Source organism: Rhineura floridana, chromosome 12, assembly GCF_030035675.1.
Source record: "Rhineura floridana isolate rRhiFlo1 chromosome 12, rRhiFlo1.hap2, whole genome shotgun sequence".
Classification (NCBI taxonomy): domain Eukaryota; kingdom Metazoa; phylum Chordata; class Lepidosauria; order Squamata; family Rhineuridae; genus Rhineura; species Rhineura floridana.
Genome location: NC_084491.1, coordinates 7,267,097 through 7,290,943, shown reverse-complemented (window position 1 = coordinate 7,290,943; position 23,847 = coordinate 7,267,097). Strand labels below are relative to the sequence as shown.

The window sequence follows — 23,847 nt, the reverse complement described above, 5'->3', positions numbered from 1 at the left end:
TTGATTACATCTGCATAAACTCGCACATGACTAAAACAACAGTTTTGAAGAAAAAAGGAGACATTCCTTGTTTTAAAATGGTGCATGAATATGTTTCAGAAAGTAAAAGAGGATTGCCTCCCATGAAAGAGTGAAAAGGAAAAATCTGTGCCTGCAGCTCCAGTTTTTGTTAGAAATAATTAACCTTTTTTTAAAAAGAAAATGTTGTCTGATTAATTGGGGTTGCCCTTTCAGTTCATTAAAGGGTTTTTTAATTGACTAACACAACCAATTACAGGTTGCAATCTCAGTGGTTTGTGGTCTTGACAGGATTTGCCAAAATCTGGCCTGTATATCTCATTAAATGACCAAGCTAAATGCAGCCCACTAGGAAGTCAATGCACCCCGTTTTTGTTGCTTTCCTGAGACTGCAAAAAGGGGAGGTTCTCCAGCCCCTGGCAGGGCATCGTATATGGTTGGTGAGCAGCATTGGATCTGATGAGTCCCTAAGTTGCAATTAAGTCGCGAGCACCAAATTACTCAAGCAAGGGAGCCAAGTCGCATACTGCAGGATAAATGCTACTGGTTTTAAAAACAAATCCTATTTGTCAAATTAATTTTGGAGGATTTCTTGTTGGCTGGCCAGGAGCAGCCCCCTTCAGATTCCCTACTTTAGTGTTTACCTTAATGAACTGCAGGTCAGTGAGTGCCCGGACGGTGTAGTCAGGACAGTACGTGGAGTAATTGGTGGTCTCTGTGCATTCAGGCTGCTGATCACGACGGTTCATCCGGAGAGTGGACACTGGGGACTGGTGAACTATTGAAGGAAAACATATCAGTGTTGAGTCTGGGAGACTGGAAGCATAGGAATATAGCTTCTGATCTGTGAATCTTGTCTTTGAAAAAAATGAACATGTTCCTAGCTCTTATGAACCCTTTAGTTTTTTTTTCTAAACACATTATCTGTTTTGTTAAAGGTTAATAAATGTAGTTCTGTAGGTTTCCTTCCTACTTTATCCCAAGGGAGGTTACAATATAAGCTCATTTGCTGAATTAGCATAATTTGCACCACATGCAGAAATCAAAGCTGGTGCCAGCATAATGGCTAAGAGACTGAGAGACAAACCAGGAAGCTCCCAGCTGTCATGAAGTCTCAAGCCATTCTCTCTCAGCCTCTCTCTCTGGACTGCCTTCAAGTCGATTCCGACTTATAGGCGACCCTGCGAATAGGGTTTTCATGGTAAGCGGTATTCAGAGGGGTTTTCCCATTGCCTCCCTCTGAGGCTGAGAGGCAGTGACTGGCCCAAGGTCACCCAGTGAGCTTCATGGCCGTGTGGGTCATAGTCCAGCACCTTAACCACTACACCACTCTGGCTCTCCTCTCAGCCTTTCCTATATGCAACATGGAGATAACAATACTAACTGTAGGGTTGCTGTAAGGGTTACTGAGATAGCGTACACAAATTACACTGAATGTTGCTAACCTGGCCCAGAATCTAGGATTCACAAATAACAGAATATACACCACAAGTCCACAAAAGGAGATGGTTGTTTTCAAGGCTTCTCTCATCCGTTTTCCGCTCTTTCAGTTTAGGATGCGAGATCCAAACCAAAAACATTTGAACAATGTAACAAAGTGCAGAGAGCAAAAATCCCCTTTGCAGAGGCAGCTGGCAGCACAAGGGTCCAGTCCCAGTCCACCTGGCCCCCGAGCCGTACCTATGAGTCAGCAAGTTCCTCCCAAACCCACAAGAAGGCAAAGGTTTGCCTCCTAATTAAACCTCCTCCCTCTAAGTCTTAACACAAACACCGCTTGCAGCAGCCACACCTTTCCTTGCGGCACTTCAGAGGCTGCTTTTGTCATGCGATTGTCAAATCTCAGGCGTAGTGTTTTATTTTTTGTTTTAAATTAAAGAAACAGCAGCTGCGGGTGGGGTGGGAGTGATCGGCATCAGCACTGCAGCGTGGGATCTGACTCATTCCCCTTGCACAGTCTTCATCCACTGTAAATCCGTCCTCTCAGCTACTATTGGCTCCCAAAGATGTCTTTAAAGACAAATAGCAGCCAGGGTTGGAGGCTATTTTCCACAGACAAATGGCACCCGAGAAAGGAAGGAAGGAAGGAGGGAAGGAAGGAGGGAAGGAAGGAGGGAAGGAAGAAAGAAAGAAAGAAAGAAAGAAAGAAAGAAAGAAAGAAAGAAAGAAAGAAAGCGGGACCAACTCTCCAGTGCCATGGTCCTGATTTATACCTCCTCCCACCTCTCAGTGGCTGTTACGTGTTTTAAAAAAACAAATGCTGGATGGCTGCTCACGTGACTCAGCAGCAGGAAGGACGAACTCTGCTGCGGATGCTTCTTTTGATGTTCAGGCTGGAGAGGAGCAAATTAAAAAGCCTTTTGCCTTGTAGGGGTTCAATCTGTGGGTGGAGCCAATGGTGCTGGCCCTCCAAGACTGTGCTGAGTTCAAAATATGGTCCCTACAGGAAGGTGCCTTGCATGGAGTCAGACCAACAGTCCACCTGGCTGAGGAGTGTCTACGCCAGTGTTCTTCAACCACGGGTCCCCAGATACTGATGGACTACAACTCCCATCATCCCCGAACATCGACCATGCTGTCTGGGGGAGGACGGGAGTTGTAGTTCAGCAACATCTGGGGACCCACGGTTGAAAAACAGACGTCTACACTGAGTGGTAACAGCTCTCCAGAGTTTCAGGCAGGGGACATTCCCAGTCCTACCTAGATTGAACCTGGGACTGTCAGCATGCAAAGCAGATGCTCTAACCACTAAGCTATGGCCCACGGAGCAAATCCCCCCTCATGAAAGCACTGTCGGTGGCGAGACGGAGCATGTGACTCACCCGAGGAAGGAGCTGTCAGTGCAGACACACCATAATATGTGAAGGCTCCGTTCTCAAACTTCAGTCCCTCCTTTCCGATCTCCACTTCAACCCTGCCCTGGAGAGGAGTAAAACATGAACGGCAAGGTGAGGGCAGCAGCTTTTTTTTGCTGGGGGGAGAGCAAGTTGAGACCCGATCAAGTTGATTCTCAGATTCCAAACCCGTGTTCTTGTAGCCCAGATGAGACCAGCAGGATTGCCATCTATAACATGAATGGCCATGCTGGCTGGGGCTGATGGGAGTTGTAGTCCAAAGCATCTGGAGGGCGCCAGGTTGGCAAAAGCTGGATTAAGGTGTTTTGACTGTATAAACTGGAAAAACAAATAGACTAGACTCTCAATTCATTTTATTAACTGGAAATACAAACACACAGGTCTGCTGGCTGGGGTTGATGGGGAGTTGTAGTCCCAAACATTTGGAGGGCACAAGCTTGGCAAAGGCTGCTCCAGGCCACTGTGGGAATGACATGATTATGGCTTTCCCCAATCTGGCACCTGCAGATACAACAGCTCTCTCAGTTACACCCCTTGACCCTCCTATTTTTTAAAAAAATGAGGTTGTTTTTTGAGGGGGGCTGCTATTTGACAGTCAGCTTGCATCTTTTGTCTGTGTTTTGGTTTGGGGTGTCCGCAGTTGGGGAGTGTTCGGAGCATCGACAGTTTTTCTTCTGTGAAATGGGTATTTTGCAACTATTACAACTATTTCTTAGGTTTCCAAATGGGCCACCATGCCCCCAAAGGTTTGGGGACCCTTACCCTAAACCAACTTCATTCCATACCAAATTTGAATCAGGGTGCAGTTAAACAAACACTTCTGGCTTTGTTTCCTTTGCAATAGTAAAAAACAGACAGAGGATTTTTCTTTAAATTGCAATTGTAAGTTGCTTTGAGACATAATTATCATTGTGGTGGTTATTATTATTTCATAGCATTCTGGCAGCCAAAAGACAGCTGCCAAACTTTGAGAGGGTTCCTGAAGGAAGCACAGGGGCCCTCACTCCCAGCCACCCCCGACTGATGACTCCATACTGGCACAGCATCCCTCCACCGCACCCTGATGTCCTGACTAGTAGGTGAACCAAACTTTATAACAGAGTCTGACTACTCCATGGACAGAGCAGGGAGTGCATTAGAGGGCTCTGGATGTGGAACTGTGTCTTCAAAAGTACAAAAAGTCAGCTGTGCCATCTTGGAGCTACATGCTTTTGCGTGGGGAAAAGGTGTTTAAAATCCTGAGAGCTGGTCTTCCTTTGGCAGAGCACGGGGGGGGGGGGAAGAGAGAGAGAGAAGCAGCATATGCAAAAACCCTTCCCTCCGTCATCGTATAGGGTGCCGGTAGCACCTGGGACCCTTAGGCAGCTGCTGCTTGGTGTGTGTATGTGTGGGACAGTGATGGGTAGCCATTTAAATTTCCCACAATGCCCCCAACGTAGCATTGATCCAGGGCATTGTGGGAAATTTAGGTGTTTCCCTGCTGCTGCCAGCTAACCCCCAAAGTGAGACAGGACTGTCAGCAGGGATTTTCCTGACAGCCCCCTCGGATCTGGAGCCAGCCCCGGGTGCTGTGCTGCTGATTCCTCCCCCCTCTTATGAAGGCAGAGGATCAGGCACTGCTGCTCTCCCCAACAGGGCTGGGCCAAGACATTTTGCTGCCTGAGGCTAAGGGCAAGATGGCTTCCTCAGCTTTCCATGTACAGAGGCTGACTGGACCAGCACACGAATCTTATTTCGATCGTGGACAGTGTCCTCCTCTACGCCCGAAGGCAGCGGGCAAGTTACAGGGGTGCAGAGCAGTCCGTGGGGCACACACCCCTCTGTCTCCCAACAGATGGCCAGGGGGCTCAAGAGGAACGCTCCTGCCCACCCCCCAGCATCTGCAGCCTGAGTCAGCCATGTCACTCTGCCTCATGGTAGGGCCAGACCCACCCCCTGCCCACCCCCCATCAAGTCTCTCTGCTGCTGGTGGTCTTGGTCTCCCTCCTCCTCAGGTTAGAGGGGGCTGCTGGGCAAAACTAGACCCTCAGCGAGTCCCCTTCCTGAGCGAAGGGTGGCGGCCCGCTTCTTCCTCGTGGCTCTCCCTGCTGCCCGATCTCTCGCCCCCGGCATTGGGCCCAGCCTGCCCCAGAAGGAAAGAACGAGGCGAGGGGTGCCGGTGGCGGGTGGCCCTTCCACTCCTCATTGCTCACTTGCTTCGATGGGGGAGACTGAACAGGCAGCTGGCAGGGAGGCGGCAGATCTGCAGACTCTGGGGTGTGGCAGTGGGTCGCCTGCTCGGGGGTGAGCCTCGGAAGGCGCCCGGTGATGCTTCCCCCAAACACCAGCTCTGTTCCTCCCTCAAAGCTATGGGGCCCTCTGTGTCCCACAGGGAGGTCTCTCTCCTTGGGAGGAGGTGAGCAGCTTCCTTTCTTCATTGGCTTCCTACCCAAGGTGAGGAGGGAGGGCAGGTGGGCCAGGGTGCCCCTCCCTCCACAGCGGCAGGAGGTGGTTAATGAGGCAGGACAATGGGCTGTACCACTCTGGGAGAGGAGTACCTCTATTGAAGACGTCCTTTGGGTATAAAGCATGTCAGGGAAGAAAGGTCCCACAGCAGCCTTCACAGCATGAAGGTTTTCTAGTTAACATGGCATTTATAAGAGAGGGAAGCATTTGAAAATATTTTCTCCCATCCTCCCCCGCCAATCTAAAATGGTGCAGTCCTCAGCCTGCTACCACCTCATTCTGCTGAGCTTCAGGGCAGAGCGAGGGCTGGCTCCAGATCTCTTGGGGCCCCTTGTCCCCTTGCTTTCTTCCTCAAGCCTCCTCCCTCTTGGCCCCACCCCTTTCAAGTAAAACAAATCCCCCTATTGTCAAAGAAAGAACATTCCCTTTTTTGAACTTTTGCAATGAGGAGTGCCATCTCTTCATCATTGAATGGATACACCGCTCCCCCACATCTGACGCAAACCTTTGGGTCTCTCTATAGCATCGCATTTCACAGGTCCTTAAAAACATTACATTTTTGTATGGGCAAAGCATGTTAATAAAAAAAAATGATATTATAGCAACATCTATAAGCTGACTCTGCTGGAAGGGATGGGATGGGATTGTGCCTCCCGGCAAGTGCCCCACCTGGCCCACCGCTGAAGCCAGGCCTGGCCAGACCTGTCAGGGCTCATGAGGGGCCTTGGTGACCTCTTCCAGCACAGAAGCAACCAGGGATGTGCATCAATCTTGGCTCCTGTGGCAGGATGGGGCCTCTGGACAGGACAGGCCACACAGAAAGAGTCAGGGTGGGGCAGAGAGCAGAGGCCTAGCCAGACACAAGCGCCAGCCACTAAAGGGACCATCAGTGGCCCAAGAGAACTGTGGGGAACAGGCCCACTCTCACCTTCCTTGAGGCTGCTTAAGACCTGCATGCCCTGGGGGAAGGCAGAAACCAGGAAGAGCAGGCCTGGGAGCACTCGCCCATCATCCTGAAGCCAGCTAGAGATGGCAAGGATTTATTAGGCTTGTCAGTTGCTTGAGCCAGTGTGGTGTAGTGGTTAAGGTGTTGGACTATGACCTGGGAGACAAGGGTTCGAATCCCCACATAGCCATGAAGCTCACTGGCTGACCTTGGGCCAGTCACTGCCTCTCAGCCTCGTGAAAACCCTATTCATAGTGTCGCCATAAGTCAGAATCGACTTGAAGGCAGTACATTTACATTTTTGTTACTTGAAAGTCTCCAAGCGACTTATGACACATTTGAAAACATGAGTATAAATATGTCATACCATAAAAACAGAGCAAAAAAATCCTCACAACAGCCACACAAAGCTTTGTCAGCACACTAGTATCAACATCATCTCAGTCCATCAAAAGGCCTGGGGGAAAAGGTAAGTCTTTACCCAGTGCCAAAATATGTCACCGAAGAGGTGCCAGGCAATCCTTGCTGGGGAGAGCATTCCATTATGATTATTACGGTTTATTTCTATCCCACCTTTTGGCCAAAAGGCCTTCAAGGCTGCTTACAAAAAATAAACACAAATATAGAAATACGTATCAATAAAAACAGTACAATTTACAAAAATTAAACAAGGTAATAACATTATTAAAAAGCAACAATAACAACCTTCAATGAAAATACAGTAACAAATCACACTTTCCTAATACTTTCCTAATACATTCTACATATGGGGAGCCACAACTATTTTGTACCATTTGTTGGGGTTAATATTTCAAGTTGTAAAGGGTATGGAGTGCCTTGGCAGAAAAGCATGATACAAATGTGAAAGAGAGACAGGCAGACAGAGGAGCACTAGTGATTTCATGCCAGCACTAGGGAGGCCCAGGGTTGAATCCCCACTCTTATGGGGTAGCAGTAAATTGTGGGGAGTTGGAACACATCATGACGGCCCTCAAGGAGCGTTTGTAAGGGCATCAGAAGAGCCTGGCCGCTGGACCAAACCAAAGGCCCACCTAGTCCATCTTTCTGATCTCAGAGTGGCCAACCAGATACCTTTGGGAAGAAGCAGGATATGTCCGCAACAGCAGCACTCACCCCACTCATGCCCTCCACCAACTGGTACTCAGAGGCCTTCTGACTCTAGTAGTAGAAGTGGTACATAGCTCTCATGATGAGTAGTCATTGATAGCCTAACCCTCCATAATCTGTCCAAAAACGCAGGCATCCATATATATGCACAGACTGCATTCTCCCCCTCAAGAGCAGCAGTACATAGCATAATATCCAATTCATTAGGATCAGCTGGCAGTCATAGAATTGATGTTTACAGAATGAATTTGGCTTGTAAAACACATAAACTAACAAAAAAGATTCAGGCGACTGAAATGCAACTATTGGCTTTTCATTAGAAATGCACACAATCTTGCAAAGAAATGACACCATTTAAACTGCTAGCTTGAAGTAGGAACCCCATCAAAGGGAACAAAAGAAGTGTCCAGCCTCTGGTTGGTTATTTTCCTCATTCTTTGATTTCCTCTATGCTAATCAGTTGCAAACAATAGTAAAACTTGAAAGCCTTGTTATCACCTCATTCACCCGCCACAGCAAGGACAATCTACCAATTACCCTGGTACTCTGAGATTGCTCCTGCTCAGAAGAGAGTCCAAGATCTGTGCTTCTCCTCTACTGCACCACTACCACTCTCTTGTGAAGCTCACTGGGTGACATTGGGCCAATCACGATCTCTCAGTCTAACCTACCTCACAACATTGTAATGATGGGAAAAACTGGGCTGGGGGTGGGGAGAACCATGTATACCACACCTTGAGCTCCTTGGAGGAAAGAGAGAATATAAAAAGGAAAAAAATAATAATGTGCTATTAGCATTTCTAAAAGGACTTCGTTGGCAGAAGCATACGGATATGAAGATGTTGCTGTTGCACAGCATTATTAATTTCATTATTAATTTCCATTTATTCCATATGCCTTTCACCATAAGGTCCCAGGGAGGGTTACAACAATTTAAATACAGTATCAAAAACAGTTTAAAACAATTTACAGTCACAAGAATAGGGTGGGTCCTAAATTGATGAATAGGTATCGAAGTGTTCCTGTGTATGCATTTCATCTTCACAATAACCCTGTGAGGTAGGTTATGCTGGAGGAGAGAGAAAAAGTCTGACCCAAGGTCACCTATGGATTCAAAGCAGAGCAAGATTTGAACTGGGGCCTCCTTCTTCAACACTCCACACCTGGCTGACCCAGGAGCTAAGGTTTTCTCCTTCCTCTCTTTCCAACATTACTGCAGGCTTCACCTGCTGTGTTTCTGCCTCACAGCTGGACAGCCAATGTGGTGCAGTGGTTAGACTGCTGGACTAGGACTGGGAAGATCCAGGTTCAAATCTCCCTGCATGATCAGTCACCCTGGGTCCGTCACTTTCTCTCTGCCTAATCTCAGCCTTCATAATTGCTGAATAGTTTTTCTGCCTGTTGTAACAATCGTGTTTTGTAGAGGCTGCACGCTTTTTAACTGTATCTGCATTGCTTCTTTTATTTTTTTTATCTTGTATTTTATAGCATTACAATTTGCATTCCATAGAATTCAAGTTGTAATGCAATAAAGTAAGAAATAAATAAAGGTAAGAAACAAAAGAATTAAAACCAAAATGAATATTTAACTGTGGACATGCCACAGACCACCTGAATGAAGCTTGCGGACTGCTGGTGGTTCGCGGACCAGTTTGGGAACCTCTGGAGTGGGATATCCCCCTGGCTGCATATTCAAAGCCCCCCTGTCTTCCAGCTCAGGCTCCTCAATTACATGGTGCAACCTTCAAGGCGTGAGGTTGGATGCAGCTTCACACGGCCTGGCCTTGACAGAAGGAGGGCAAATGGCTCCTCCGTTTGCTGCATGCCTCCAATCCGCCGCCTGAAGCAGTGCCTTCACCTTCCTTCCTGGTCAGGCTAGCCCTGAGCACAGCGCCTGACAAACCTGCAACACTAAACAAGTGGTAGGGAAACTTTTTCAGACTGAGGGCCGCATTCCCTTCTGGGCAGCCTTCCGGGGACCACATACCAGTAGTGGGTGGGGCCAGAGGCAAAAGTGGGTGGAGTACGTACACTAGGCTAGTTTCTACACACACCCCTCTCTCTATCTTCCATCCAGGCAATCAGGAAGCATAATCATCGTTTAACAAACCTATTCCAGCTAGACAAAAATATTCTGAATGTGAAGTAAGGCCAGTGAGGAGTGTGGCCTGGGGAAGAGTTTCAAGGACCAGACAGAGAGACCTGAAGGGCCACACACCCCTTTCCTATGACTATAACAGTAAAATATGCAAAAAAGCAAACAATGTAGAAGAAATTATGCAAATTCAAGGAGGGTGCGAAGCAAGGCTGGTGAGGGGTGTGGCCCTGAAGAGAGGGGGTGTGGCCTTGGGAGGGTGGCAAGGGCCAGACAGGGAGGTCTGGAGGGCCGCATTTGGTCCTGGGGCCTGAGATTCCCCCACCGTTGCACTCAATAAATGCTTGGTGAAAAGCGGTACCTGCAGGATGAGGATGAAGTAATTGACCGGCTGGTTGCGCTGGTACAGGTAGTGCTCAGCAGCGAGGCGGTTGCTTTCGTCAAACTTCACCTCCTGGTTGACACTGGGGTGTTTCAGCAGGTGCAAGAGGACCTTCTCGGAGATTCGGGCTGGGCTGAAGAGATCCACCTCTGCAGGGCAGGGCAAGGTAAGTGGAAGAGACAGAAACGGCAGCACCAGCAGGTTCATACTTGACATTAAAAATGATCTAATTAATTGATTGATTGATTAATTGATTAATTAATTAATTACATTTATATACCGCCCCATAGCCGAAGCTCTCTGGGTGGTTTACAGCATTTAAAAACATTAAAAACGAATATACAAATTTAAAAACACATTTTTTAAAAAACAATTTAAAAACACATGCTAAACAATTTTAGAAACGAAACAATGATAAAAAGAGGCAGAAACAACAAGAGCAGAAACCTCACACATAGGACTCAGCAACAACAAAACAAATAAATTATAAAATAAATAAGTAAAATAAAGAGTAAACAGCAATGGATAAAAGACCCTGCAGAGAAAGTGCAATCTGATTAAACGCTTGAGAGAGAACAATACTGCTTTTTACTGGGTGTCTTAAATGACAGAAGAGCACGGAACAGTTGAGTGTGCCTGGGGAGGGCACCCCACTGCTAAGGGGCCAACACCAAAAAGGCCCAATTCACCCACACTCACCCACCACACCTCCGATCGCAGTGGCATCTGAGGCACATGAAGATCTGATGAAAATCTCAAAGAGCAGAGGGCCAGTCCGCAACCCCCTCCCAAGCTCTCTGTGGACACTTCTCCTACCCCACCAGATGAAATGGATCGGGGGGAGGAGGAGAACAGATGTGTTCGATCCCAAACACCTGCCACAATAGCCTATAACCCAGGGTGAGGAACCCTCCAAACATTGCTGGACTACAACTCCCATCATCCCTGATCATTGGCTGTGCAGACTCCTAAGGCTGTTGGGAGTTGTAGTCTAACAACATCTGGAGGGCCACAGGGTCCCTGCTGCAGATATAACTTCTAGGGTTGCCCCCGAATATGTCTAAATTTCAGGTTGGCCTTGAAAACTATCTAATGGCTTTGAGTAAAAGACTCTTCAGTTGCTTACTTTCTCCAGACCGGATGCCATCTGATGGAGTGTACTGTGATATTCCTTATACTGTGTGGCACTGTACCTAAAGGGACGGGAAAGTACACCATTGCTGTCCTTATGGGGAGTGTGAGGGTCAAGTTTCTCTCTTAGCTGCTAAAAGAGATGCTTGAGGAATTCAATCTTTGCAAATTCCTATATGACAACATACAGTTGTGCTGTGCTTAGCTGGGGCTGATGGAAGTTGTAGTCCAAAACATCTGGGAGGCACCAGGTTGGCAATGTCCGCTATACGACATGCCCTGATCCTCACCCCTCGGACTAACATGCAGATCGGAATAAAGCTATCATCTTTTGCACTTCTCCAAATTTGAGACACTCAGACAATTAACGGTATCAAAACACACGTTTAGAGGGAAAAGAAGTATTTTCATATGTATTAAAATACACATTCAAATACACAAGGGAGTCTTTCCCAGTTCGCCTTACAGATGCTGGGGATTGAACCAAGGACCTACTGTACGCAAAGAAGATGCTCTGCCGCAGAGCTATGGCCCTTCTTCCTTACATAGGAAGAGACAGGTCAAATCACCCTGCTGCACAAAAGGGCAAGAGCAGTGTCGGTCGGGTGCAGGAAGTCTGCAACTACCTATATATAAAAAAAGCAACAAATCAAGGTTGGCACCAAGGGTTGGCACCATTAGGCATTTGCTGGGGCCCACACCCCAGCAGGGGGCCCACTAACAAGAGTGTCTTGGACCTGCTGCAGCTGGGCAATGTGCCTCTTCTCCTCCTATATATAGGGAAGAGCTATAGTTCGGTGGTAGAACATCTGCTTTGCATGCAGAAGGTCTGATTCAGTCCCCAGCACCTGCAGGTAGCGAACTGGGAAAAACTCCCTTGTGTATTTGAATGCATATTTTAATACACATTCAATTGTTTATTTTCTCTCTAAATGTACATATTTAATACAGTTAAATGGGTAACTGTGTCAAAAACTGGATACTGTGCAAAGTCCAGTGATAGCTATGTTCATATCTGCACATTAGTCTGAAAGGTGAGGATCAGGCCATGTCGTCTAGCAGCCTTTGCCAACCTGGTGCCCTCCAGATGTTTTGGACTGCAACTCCCAACAGACCCAGTCAGGGTGCTGCCTGGGAGTTGTAGTCCAAAACACCTGGAGGGCCTAAGGTTGACAAAGGTTGTGGTAGACTCATCGAGGGAGGGGGGCATCGTTCCCAAGGGCCCTCATGGAGCCATCACTGCAACAAATCTCCATTTTCATCCAGTGTGTCCGGCTTGAGCAGAGATGGAGGGTGGGGGGAAAGAACAAAGTTGGAGGATGTGCCTCTTCCCCGGCCTTACCTCTGGATAAGAAGCGCTGCGTAGCTAGGAGTAACTGGGGGGATATTTTCACCTTATACTCATTGTCAGACACCTTGAACAAGGAGAAATCTTCTTTCCTGCGGTCCATCAAGGTCCCAAGGGGAGGAGGCTTCTTTTTCAATTTGTTCTCCCCTAGAAGGGTGGGGGAAGAAGCCGAAAAGAGACAAGAGGAGACAGAAGAGTCAAGCGATCCACCACTACCAGCACTGTTTCCTTGGGGAGGGGGTGGGCTCTCTTGTAGGGCCATAAAAATATGACTGGAGGGATCCAACAATTCTGCACCTGTGCAGCAAAACCACAGGACGTAGTTATGGCTGCAGAACTCAGTTTCTGGAAAATCTTCGTTTTCATTAAAAAAAACACGCTAGTGTCTAGCTCTTATGCTAATCAATATAGACCTGAATGTCTCCTAGCAATGCTTGGTGGAATCGCAGAAACCAGAAACACAGCTAAATAAAAGGTCTGAATCTAAGAGGGTGGGGATTCAACTGCGCAGTTACATACTACTTCCCTGATTATGATATGTTCCGAAAAGTGAGCCAATTTTGTGCAAATTTGTCTGACCTGCAGTATTTATGTACTCTAGAGAATTTGGGATATCTTTGTACAGAATTTTGGTTTATCTATCTTTTTTGGCACACACAGCCCTGGGTAGAAAGCAAAGTGGAAAGGAAAACCATAGATGCTCCAAGGAATAATGACATATAGCCTGAGGACTGGGATGGGCCCAGACACCTAAACAACCGTGCCACGCATTGCCATTTTTAGTAACTTCCACCAGAGTTGCTGTTCCACCTGCAAATAATGAAAAGTGCACTTTGAGGGTGTTCATTTAACTCCAACACGATTGGATGAAGTTGCAGAGTTTGAGCTGTCTGTGAAATTTTCATGGCACGCACTTCCCCATTCTAACTGGCACCACAATATGCTTCCTGCTTCTCATAATGTGAGACTAGTCTCCCTGCAGGGGCACTCATCTGTTTATTATGGATACTGCTATCCTGGCATCTCTTGGGTGCAACATTCAAAGTGGCAGCTGTATGCTGCCCCCAGTTCTGAGTTGTGGATCCACAGTTTCTACTCTTTTCTTCCTCCAGCTGCGAACAGGCCTCCCCTTCCTCAAGTACTAAGCCCTGCTCTACAATTGCAACAGAACAAGGCAGCTGGGCGGGCTGTAGCCCTGCAGCCTGCACATCCGCGATCACTTTTCTTTGTAATGCTCTCATACACTAAAAAAGTTACTTCAAATAGAAAACTGGCACAGTTGGCAAAGGGCGCAACAAAACCTTGCCTAGTGCTAGTGCTCTAATTGCAAGGAGTGTTTGTTTTTAAATAAATCAAGAGGAGCATCTGAAATTGGAGTCCCCCCCTTGCAACCTGATCTGATGCAGTCCATTTTATCATGTCAGCATTCTCCTGCATGGATAGACCGGGCTTAAGACTTCCTAATTCAGGGTTGAGGGGAGCAGGATTTGTAAAAACCCTCCTCCATCAACCTAGGAGCTTCGAACTAGGACTATAAATGCAGCAAAGTACGGCAGCACAGTGAACTGTACCACTTAAAACTACAAATGAGGAATACCACTTTTGAATGCTCCCCTTGTAACAGCAGCCCCCCCAAAAAACAACCTGCAAATTAAACAGCAGCAACATCAGGGATACCCCAAATGTTTTCTCTTGAGCTGGTGTTCTCTTTGGGTGGAATTTTTAAAGTAGGGGAGCATTCAAAAACGTGAGCTGCCCTCCCGTACACTCCGAAATGGTGCAGTCCTTTCTAGCATATGTGCACATGCGCACACACACACTTTAAGGCAGCCACTTATGCAAAACCAAAAAAAGAGGATGAGACACAGATTTGCCTAAAACGTGCACGTGCCAGTTTATATGTATAGATGCAAATTTAGGAATAATTACTATAATTTAAATAGAAGTACAAAACATCTCACCAAAGTGGGGAAGACTGTGACCAAGTGACCTGCGTGCCTGGCTCAGGCTGCTGTCCAGATTCTCACTGTGGCAACTTGCCCTCTTCCTCTTTAGGGTTCTTCATCTTTAAACTAGAGTTGAACTGGTTGTAATCCAAACCATCTGGAGCACAGCAGGTTGAGGGAGGCTGTGCAAAAGAAGCCCAGAGTCCTGTGGCTTCACTAAATGTGCTTCAGGGCTAACTGAACATCAGTGAAGTTCCTTGCAATGCACTGCTTGCCTTTCAAATGATCTGAAGTTGGAACAGCAGCTCTGGGGGAGGTGCCTAAAAATGAGAGGGGATGGTGTGTGTGCACCAGAGTGGGTCAGGTGCCCGGCTACATTCAACAGGTCACAGGACCTGGAATGGCAACTCCCAGTTTGCCACCTCCCAATGCAGTAGCATATTCTGGCCTGCTCACACCCTGGAGGAGGCCTTGGCTGGGAGAAAAGAGCTTAAGAGGAGAGGGTCCTTAGGATGGTAAACTACAGGTGGGAGAGATCTCTGTGCTGCTGCTTACTTGCTTCGTCTTTTGATTAGGTTGTAGTCCTTACAGAGGAACTGAGGTTTTTAGGATATCTTTGCTAAAAAAAAGAACAAAAGAGAGAGAGGAAGAAAGACCGGAAGAAAACAAGCCCCTAATAGGCCAAACCTGCATGAAAACTGTCAAAGATTGCCCCCTGGGGTCCTTTGACCTCAGCAACCCCAAGGGGGTGTCCTTGCTTCTGAGAACAGTCCCAATTCCCTGGGTCACTGCTTCCCAGGCAAACACTCACTTTCCCAGGGTTAGTTTATACCTAACGCCAACCCTAGAAGGTAGACTGCCACCACACCCCTTTAAATAGTCCTTCACTCTGAGTACGGGGAACTCAGAGCACTATCTGAAATCCTAGAGCAGATCTATTGTTAAACTCCTTGCTCTGGAGCTTTAACCTAAATTAATCAACAGTAGTCAGTAGTGTGTGGTCAAGGACTGCATTTAGAGCCAAAGACCCAAGCAATACACACCAGTAAGAAAAGGTAGTTTATTTAAAAGAAAAGAAAGGTACACATAAAAAGACAGCAGCATATATTTCCTTTAAAGCCAGTTATCCTCAACAGGGCTGAGCAAGAGATACATTTACATAACACTGAGACAAAGACAAACAGACAAAGAAAATAAGAAAGCTCATATTGGAGGGTCGTTTTCTTGGTATTCCCTATGAAAAGCGAGTCTGCCCTTGTACGTCTATTGAGGTCGAAACAATAGCTCATGTTCTTTTTGACGGTAACTTTTACAATGATGTACGCTCTAGATTTATTTCCCCTATTATCAAAGCCTTCCCAGGTAGATCTACAGCCTGGCTCCTGAAACGTCTCATGTCCGATACAGATAAGTCCATCTCAGAATCAGTCGCAAAGTTTTTTAATGTAGCTCAGAGATTGCGTAAGAACGATACTTTTAAAAAATTGTCTGTTTTAGAGTAATACCATTTTGTAATATCGCACTGAAGTGCTTCATTTGTTTTACTTTGTTTGTTTAATCAATTGTATATTGGCTCTATGACCGCACAATAAAATTTGATTTGATTTGATAAGAAAGCTCACCTATCCTAGCTAATACTTACTTCGTAGTCTGATAGCCTGGTTCCCGAAGGCTTTTATTGAAATCCATAGATGAAATGAGATAGATGAAATGGGGGAACAAGTAACTGAAGAATCACCCTAAATTTTATGGGGTTTAGCTGGTAACAGGAAGGGGGCCAATCAGCCATCCTAGGCACCTCTTCCATGATCACCTTCTTTGAAGATAAGGAGGGCTAGACAGTTCACCTCAAGCAGTCCCTGATCTGCAATACCCAAACCCCTGACTTTGATCTCCGGAAGCAGATAAGAGATTGCCATGAACACCTGCATTCAAGATGGTTGTGTAGCAGGGAATTGTGGGATCTTCACAGGTTAACATTTGGTTGTTGCAATGAGGCCATGAGTGGCAGTTGTCTGCCCAGCTTCAGGAAGAATGTGTAATCAGAGGCCCAACCTAACACCTTCTTATCAGCAGAGGCCTGGCTCCAACAAGATCTAAAGCCTGGGAAGCTTTAGGGAGGATGTGTAATCAGAGGCCCAACTTAATACCTTCTTGTCAGCAGAGGACTGGCTCCACAGAAGATGTGAGGTCTGGCAGGCTGCAGGGAGAATGTACAATTTGGCCCCTGATTGGTTAATTGTCTCTGGCCTGTGGCTGGAGGATTTTGCCGTAAGTATGGGCAGTAAACTCCAATGTTTCTTCCTTTTCTGGGTCCCACCATGCCTACTTGATGTTGCCTGGTGAGGTTCCATTGTGCCATTGACTATCCTGACTGTTCTCTCTCTGAGGAGAGGTGGCAAACCAACTGAAAGCCTTTCTGTAAGTATTAGGCTAGGCTAGTTAGTCTTTGTTGTTTTCATTATTGTGATTGAACTCTATGTTTTATCTTGCCCCTCTTGGGTGTGAATATTAAGGAACCCTTTTGCTGCTGTAACAGTGCACCTCTTTTATTCTTTAATAAACTTACTTCTATTTACCAGTGCATGTTCATTTTAGGAGAGGGTTGGTTCTAACCCAGTACCTTGACTATTGACCATGACGACTGTGTAAATTGGGATGTTTGTCTAGGGCCCCAGAGCAAGGAGTGTCTGATTGTCTCTTGTCTCTGAGGATCTCAGGAAAGTTACGGGGCTCTGAGCTTCCCCTTGGCTCAGGGTGATTAACCAGATAAGGGGTGGTGGCAGCTATCTACCTTGCAGGGCTGTTGTGAGCATGCATAGCCTTGGCAAAGAAGGTTATCTTGCCAGGATCAACTGCCCTGGATAGGGAATTGGCTCCTGGGACGGTGAAGGGCGGGGAGGACCCCCGTCGGTCATCACAGAGGTGACAGATAGGACTCAGCTGCATCTTCTTAACATTAGCAATTTGCAGCTGTCTGTCTGGCACTAAAACACTTGGGTTTCCCCAGCACAGAGTATCCCAGAGGTCTTTGCAACAAAGCCCCCCAGAATTCCCTCTGGTTGAGCCATTTTAGCTTGACCAAACTTAGCTATGCTTGACAGAAACCACTTACTGTAGTCATCTGACTCATCCATGATCTCAGATTTTATGATCTCCTCGATGACATCTTCCAAAGTCACCAAGCCCATGACTTCGTAGAAAGGGTCACCTTCACCTTCGTTGTTTACCTTCTGAACAATGGCCATGTGTGATTTACCTAAGAAGGAGGAACAGGAACGCACAGGGCTTGGTTAACAACAACAGAGTCAAAAATGGGATGAGGCTGCTACAAGAGAAAAATAAATAAACAGAGGTGGAGGTGAAGCAAATATATTTCGGCATCTGGTTCAGAACAACATCTGGCTGGTACACGCTTCCGCTACCTAACAGTGAGTGTACACCTAAAAACAAATATGGCAAACGCAGAGACGACTCGGAAACTTCAACTGGTCCAAAATGCAGCAGCTAGATTACAGGCTATGTTCCCTTTAGTTAGAACTCGTGTGACCCCTGTTCTAAAACAGCTGCACTGGTTGCCAGTTTGTTTCTGGGCTCAATTTAAGGTGCTTATGCTAGTGTTTAGAGCCCTTAACTACTTATTTATTTATTTTATTTATTTATTAAATTTTTATACCGCCCCACTAGCATAGCTCTCTGGGCGGTGAACAACAAGCAATACAAATAAATACAATAAAATCCAATAATACCATACTGCAAAAGTACAGAGAATGAAAGATCTAAAAACAATTACAACACACTTTAAAACTGAATTAAGTTAGATTAAAAGCTCTGGAAAAGAGGAAGGTTTTAATCTGGCGCCGAAAAGACAGCAGCGTTGGCGCCAAGTGCACCTCATCAGGGAGACTGTTCCACAGTTTGGGGGCCACCACTCAGAAGACCCTAGTTCTTGTTACCACCCTCCGAGCTTCTCTGTGGGTCGGAGCTCGGAGGAGGGCCTTCGATGTAGAGCGCAGTGTACGGGCAGGTTCATATTGGGAGAGGCGTTCCAACAGGTATTGTGGTCCCGCGCCATATAAGGCTTTATAGGTCAAAACCAGCACTTTGAATCTGGCTCGGAAGCAAATTGGAAGCCAGTGCAAGTGGGCCAGAAGAGGTGTTATGTGTTCAGACCGCTTGGTCCTCGTTATCAATCTGGCAGCCGCGTTTTGCACAAGCTGTAGCTTCCGAACTGTCTTCAGAGGCAGCCCTACGTAGAGCACATTGCAGTAATCCAAACGCGAGGTTACCAGAGCATGTACCACTGATGTGAGGTCCTCCCTGCTCAGATAGGGACGTAGCTGGGCTACCAACTGAAGATGGTAGAACGCATTCCGTGCCACCGAGGCTACTTGAGCCTCCAGTGTGAGGGAAGGATCTAAAAGAACTCCCAGACTACGAACTCGCTCCTTTAGGGGGAGTGTAACCCCGTCCAGGACAGGGTATATATCCACCGTCTGATCAGAGAAACCGCGTACCAACAGCACCTCAGTCTTGTCTGGATTGAGCCTCAGTTTGTTAGCTCTCATCCAGTCCATTATCGAGGCCAGGCAACAGTTCAGCACATTGACAGCCTCACCTGAAGAGGATGAAAAGGAGAAGTAGAGTTGCGTGTCATCAGCATACTGATGACAACGCACTCCAAAACTCCTGATGACCGCACCCAACGGCTTCACGTAGATGTTGAAAAGCATGGGAGACAGAACCGACCCCTGCGGGACTCCACATTGGAGAGCCCACGGTGTCGAGCAATGTTCCCCAAGCACTACCTTCTGGAGACGACCCGCCAAGTAGGAGTGGAACCACTGCCAAGCAGTACCACCAACTCCCAACTCCGCGAGCCTCTCCAGAAGGATACCATGGTCGATGGTATCAAAAGCCGGAGAGATCAAGGAGAATCAACAGAGTTGCACTCCCTCTGTCCCTCTCCCAACATAGGTCATCATACAGGGCAACCAAGGCTGTCTCGGTGCCGAAACCAGGCCTGAAACCCAATTGAAATGGGTCTAGATAATTGGTTTCATCCAACAGTGCCTGGAGCTGGCCGGCAACCACTCGCTCCAAGATCTTGCCCAGGAATGGAACATGCGCTACTGGTCTGTAGCTATTGAAATTATCTGGGTCCAAGGAAGGCTTTTTCAGAAGTGGTCTCACAGCCGCCTCTTTCAGACGGCCAGGGACCACTCCCTCTTGTAAAGAGGCGTTTATCACCTCCCTGGCCCAACTAGCTGTTCCATCCCTGCTAGTTTTTATTAGCCAAGAGGGGCAAGGATCCAGTATCGAAGTGGTTGCATGTACCTGTCCAAGCACCTTGTCCACGTCCTCGAGCTTAGGTCCCAAAGGCTGCCTGCTTTCCCACAGACCTTCTTGGGTAATAAGATCAGCAAAGGGGGCCCTTGTGGTAGTTCCATCCTCCTCAGAAGCTTGTGTTTCAGTCCGTCTGTCCATCTGTCTGTCCAAGACAGGGCATTCCCTATGGCAGCCCCTAAGCTGTAGCAGTCCCTCCCCACAGAGTCTGGCATCTTCATTATAGAATTTACTCCATATGCTGAAGACACACCTCTTCACCCTGGCCTTTGATGTTTGAGGTATGTGTATTCAGGGCCCACACTACTCTTTCATTTTAAACAGTTTTTAATATTGAATATGCTATGGAAGGGCAGGTAATCATCCTCATCACAACCACCACCACAGAAATCTTTCTTTTTCTTTTATCATCATCATCATGTTACCTGAAGGTCTCTAAGTGACTTATAACACATTTATTTTTTAAAAAGCTATGCATCTTTTTATTATTTATTTATTGTAAACAAGTATGCACACCAGAAAGGCAGGCTTGGCAGACTTAGCTGCAAAAAGGAGTTAGCCTTGAGTAATGTGTGAATGTGCCAGAGACTGAGGTGCAAGCATAGTGGAATGAGACGCTCTGCATCTCAGCTGGGTGAACTAACCCATCCTGTGGCTCCACCTGCCCTGCTCTACCCCAGGGGAACGGCATGGGAAACCTCTGGCCCTCCAGATGTTGTTGAACTCCCGGCTCCCATCTGTCCCAGTCAGCATGGCTAATGGACAGCTCAAGTTTTAAGTTTATGAATTTATTAAACTGCTTTTAAAGAAGTATACAGAAAAGTAATTAAGACCAAGACATCCACCCCACTATCCCCAGACCACTCCTTCCTCCATCTGGAGCAAAAACCAAGTCGAGGGTGTACCCTGCCCTATGCGTCGGGCCGGTGACAACTTGAGACAGCCCCATGGTAGTCATGGAGGCAATGAAGTCCCTAGCCAGAACACTAGAGGAAGCCTCAGCGTGGACATTGAAATCACCCAGGACTTTCGTTCTGGGCTCCTCCAATACCACAGCCGAGATGGCCTCCGCCAGCTCAGTCAGAGAAGCTGCCAGGCAGCAGGGTGGACAATACACCAGCAGCAACCCTAGTTTACTGTCTCCTCAGCCCGACACCAGGTTCAGGCCCTCACAGCCAACTCCAAGACAGAGAGCGGTTTCCTGGTGACAGAGATGGAAGTTCTGCAGACCACAGCAACTCCTCCCCCCTGTCCCTGCAGCCTGTGCTGGTGTTGCACTGAGTATCCAGGTGGGCAAAGCTGGGTCAGAGCAACTCCTCCCAGCTCACCCACCCAGGTCTCAGTAATGCACACCAAATGGGCACCTTCATCCATGATCAAATCATGGATCAGTGTGATCTTACTGTGTACCGATCTGGCATTAAACAACAACACACACAGGCCAGTGGGCACAGCAGATGAGCAACAAGGAACCCATCCATGAGAGGAGTGGCAGCAAGGAACAAGGCGCAGATAGCCTTGCCCTCATCTTCTATGGTAATTCACCACCTCCCCATGGCTATACTTCCCTCTACCCGTGATCACCGAAACTGAGGTGGTATCACCCAAGTTTCTCCTTACTAAGACTCCTCCTAAACACCCAATATGGACTCAACAAGAGTCCAGCAACAAAACCCACCTGAGCCAATTATCCCAGTAGGCCTCTGCAAGAATTGGGAACGGTCAGACCCACTCAATATTTTTTTCACACAGGGCACATCTACTCCCCCTCTGTCTCACACCCAGGGAGGGCCAGCCTCCTGCCAGTTACAGACTCTCACTCTGAAGGCATCTGCCGACTTTTTCCTATCATTCAGTTCACTGCACAGGCTCTCACCCTGAGCAGGAACTACACACAAGCCACACGCCCTCCCCATTACCCAATCTCCTCCAGACTGGTTAGGAAAACAAAAGAAAGAAACAGAAGAGGGTAGTGCCCTGGCCCTTGGGCCTCCCTAAGGGACAACACCCTTTGATGTCACCCCTTCATTGGCAACCCTGCCGGTGGCAGATCCACTGCCCAGGGGAAGCTGGGCTTTTATGCCTCCTGACCCAGCCAGGAGCTGATGCAAGAGGCTGCGTGAATAACTGTAGCCTCTCTCTGGAGCCAGGGTCAGGCAGGGGGTCTAAATTGATTGGCAGCAACTCCCCAAGCTCTTTCCCAACCCTACCTGGAGATGCTGGGGACAGACTTTGGGACTTTCTGCATGCCAAGCAGATGCTCTGGCACTGAGCTACAGCCCTTCCCCAATGTTAGCACCTTGCTTACGCACAACGAGAGCCGGATCAGGCTTCCTCCCCTCCCCTTTGGAGGCATCCAACTTCAAGCGTTATGCTGGAACCCACAATCTGCATTCCACTGGCAGTGGTTTCTCAGCCCCCCTTCCCCTCCCTGTCCCTTGTTCCTTGTGTGCCATGTCTTAGTGTAAGCCTGCGCGCAGAGACTGCCTTGTTTTAAACAGATTGTATGTAGGCCCCTTTGGAGGCTTTTTGCTGAAGAGCAAGGTACAAAGGCTCTAAATCAGGCAGAAGGGGAGCCTGTGCCCCTCCAGGTGTTGCTGGACTACAACTCCCAGCAGTCCCAGCCAGCATGGCCATTGGTCAGGGATGATGTGAGTTATAGTCCAACAGCAACCAGCGGGTGCCATATCTCCCATCTCTGTTCTAGATAAATAAGTATAATACATAGGAGCCCAGAAAAGTGGTAGCGGCAGCAGAGGAGCCATCCCTGTTCCAGAGGCTTAGCTATTTTGGCTGCTGAGCAGAATGGGGCAGAGACTGCTCATTCCCATCATGTGCCAGGAAAGGGGGAGCCAGCTTCTTAGCTGTGAAGATAATCAGAGAGAGGAGGAGGAGGAGGAACAAATGTGTAAGATTCTTAGGAGGCTTATTTCCCCAGAGTAAAATGACCCCAGAGGCCCTTGCAAGGAAAGTGGCAAGGTTGGCAAACTGAACCTGTGCAAGCCAGATCTCCACAACTATGCAGAGGTCACGGCTGCCACCCGGGCCATCCTGCCAAGAGTTTCAGGAGGGGGAGCGGCTAGAGCAGAAAAGAGAAAGCTCCTGGGGAACAAACAAGAACATGTCTCTGCGCAAGGCCAAGCAGGCATAGCCTATGCCAAGGGGACCGCGGCCAGGCAGGCCTCTCAGGGCCCTGCTGAATTGCTACCCGTTTCAGGGCTTCTCCAGCATTCAACATGATTTGCTTGGACAATGCTTCTGAGGTGGTTAAGACTGTCCAGTCTTTAGTGTGCAGTTGTTCTGATCTGCTTATGGGGCAGCAACACAACAAGCACTTGTCTTGATCTGTTGGCAGCATGTTCCCATTAACCATTTGCATTTCCCTATCACTTTCCTAACTGCAAAAAGTTTTCTTTTAAAGTGTATTTGATGCATTAGGGTGACAATGCACTTTAACTCCGGTAAGAGCTTGCATCTCTCCCACCAGCAAAATGATGACAGTCTGGAGGCACCCAGACTATCTGGATGTGGGGAGGCTTTCACATGCAGTGACTTCTCTAGGCCCAATCCTTACACAACATCCATTCACATCCCTCCCATGCAAAACTACTGTAGATACCACTAACTGACGCAGTTCACATATACACACTCTCACATGTACACTCAGTCAGTTGACTCACAACTTCATAGTGCTCCTTTTCTTCACTGAACCCCTCCCACTGAAAACACGGAGCCCCACTGTCTCTTATGAGGCCAGCTGTGCAGGGAGGCTCCCTGACCCTATAAACCAGGGGTGGTTAATCTGTGGCTCTCCAGATGTTATTCAACTCCCAGCAGGAATGATGGGAACTGTAGTCCTGCAACACCTGGAGAGCTAAAGGTTAGCTACCATCCCTCTAAAATTCTGAGCAGCTGGAATGTTCATAAACAGTCCACAACACCCGAGTAGCTAAACCAAAAGCAAAGGAGAGTTCATCTCAGCTCAGGACCAGGACACCTGAAAGACTGTCTTATCCCTTATATACTAGTCGATCACTGCGCTGTGCAGGTGAGGGCCTCCTGCAGATACCATCTTATCAGGAAGTCCATTCTGCACAATATAGGAAATGGACCTTTAGTGTGGCAGCACCTACCCTGTGGGATACCCTCCCTTTGAATATTAGGCAGGCGCCATCTCTGCTATCTTTTCGGTGCCTTTTGAAGACTTTCC

At 47.7% G+C, this 23,847-nt stretch overlaps 1 protein-coding gene across 4 annotated transcripts in view; it reads right to left on the bottom strand.

The window, feature by feature from the left end:
- Positions 1–23,847, bottom strand: part of CNNM3 (cyclin and CBS domain divalent metal cation transport mediator 3) — a 48,153-nt gene that overhangs the window by 12,631 nt on the left and 11,675 nt on the right. For all 4 annotated transcript variants that reach the window (XR_009758741.1, XM_061593209.1, XM_061593208.1 and 1 more), the window contains exons 2-6: positions 17,407–17,550; positions 12,340–12,492; positions 9,846–10,015; positions 2,838–2,934; positions 663–796 (exon numbers count right to left, since the gene is read on the bottom strand). Coding sequence is in view for 3 of the 4 variants with exons in the window: in XM_061593209.1 (XP_061449193.1) it covers positions 663–796; positions 2,838–2,934; positions 9,846–10,015; positions 12,340–12,492; positions 17,407–17,550 (698 nt within the window). In the remaining variant the exon portion in view is untranslated. The remainder of the gene's footprint in view (positions 1–662; positions 797–2,837; positions 2,935–9,845; positions 10,016–12,339; positions 12,493–17,406; positions 17,551–23,847) is intronic.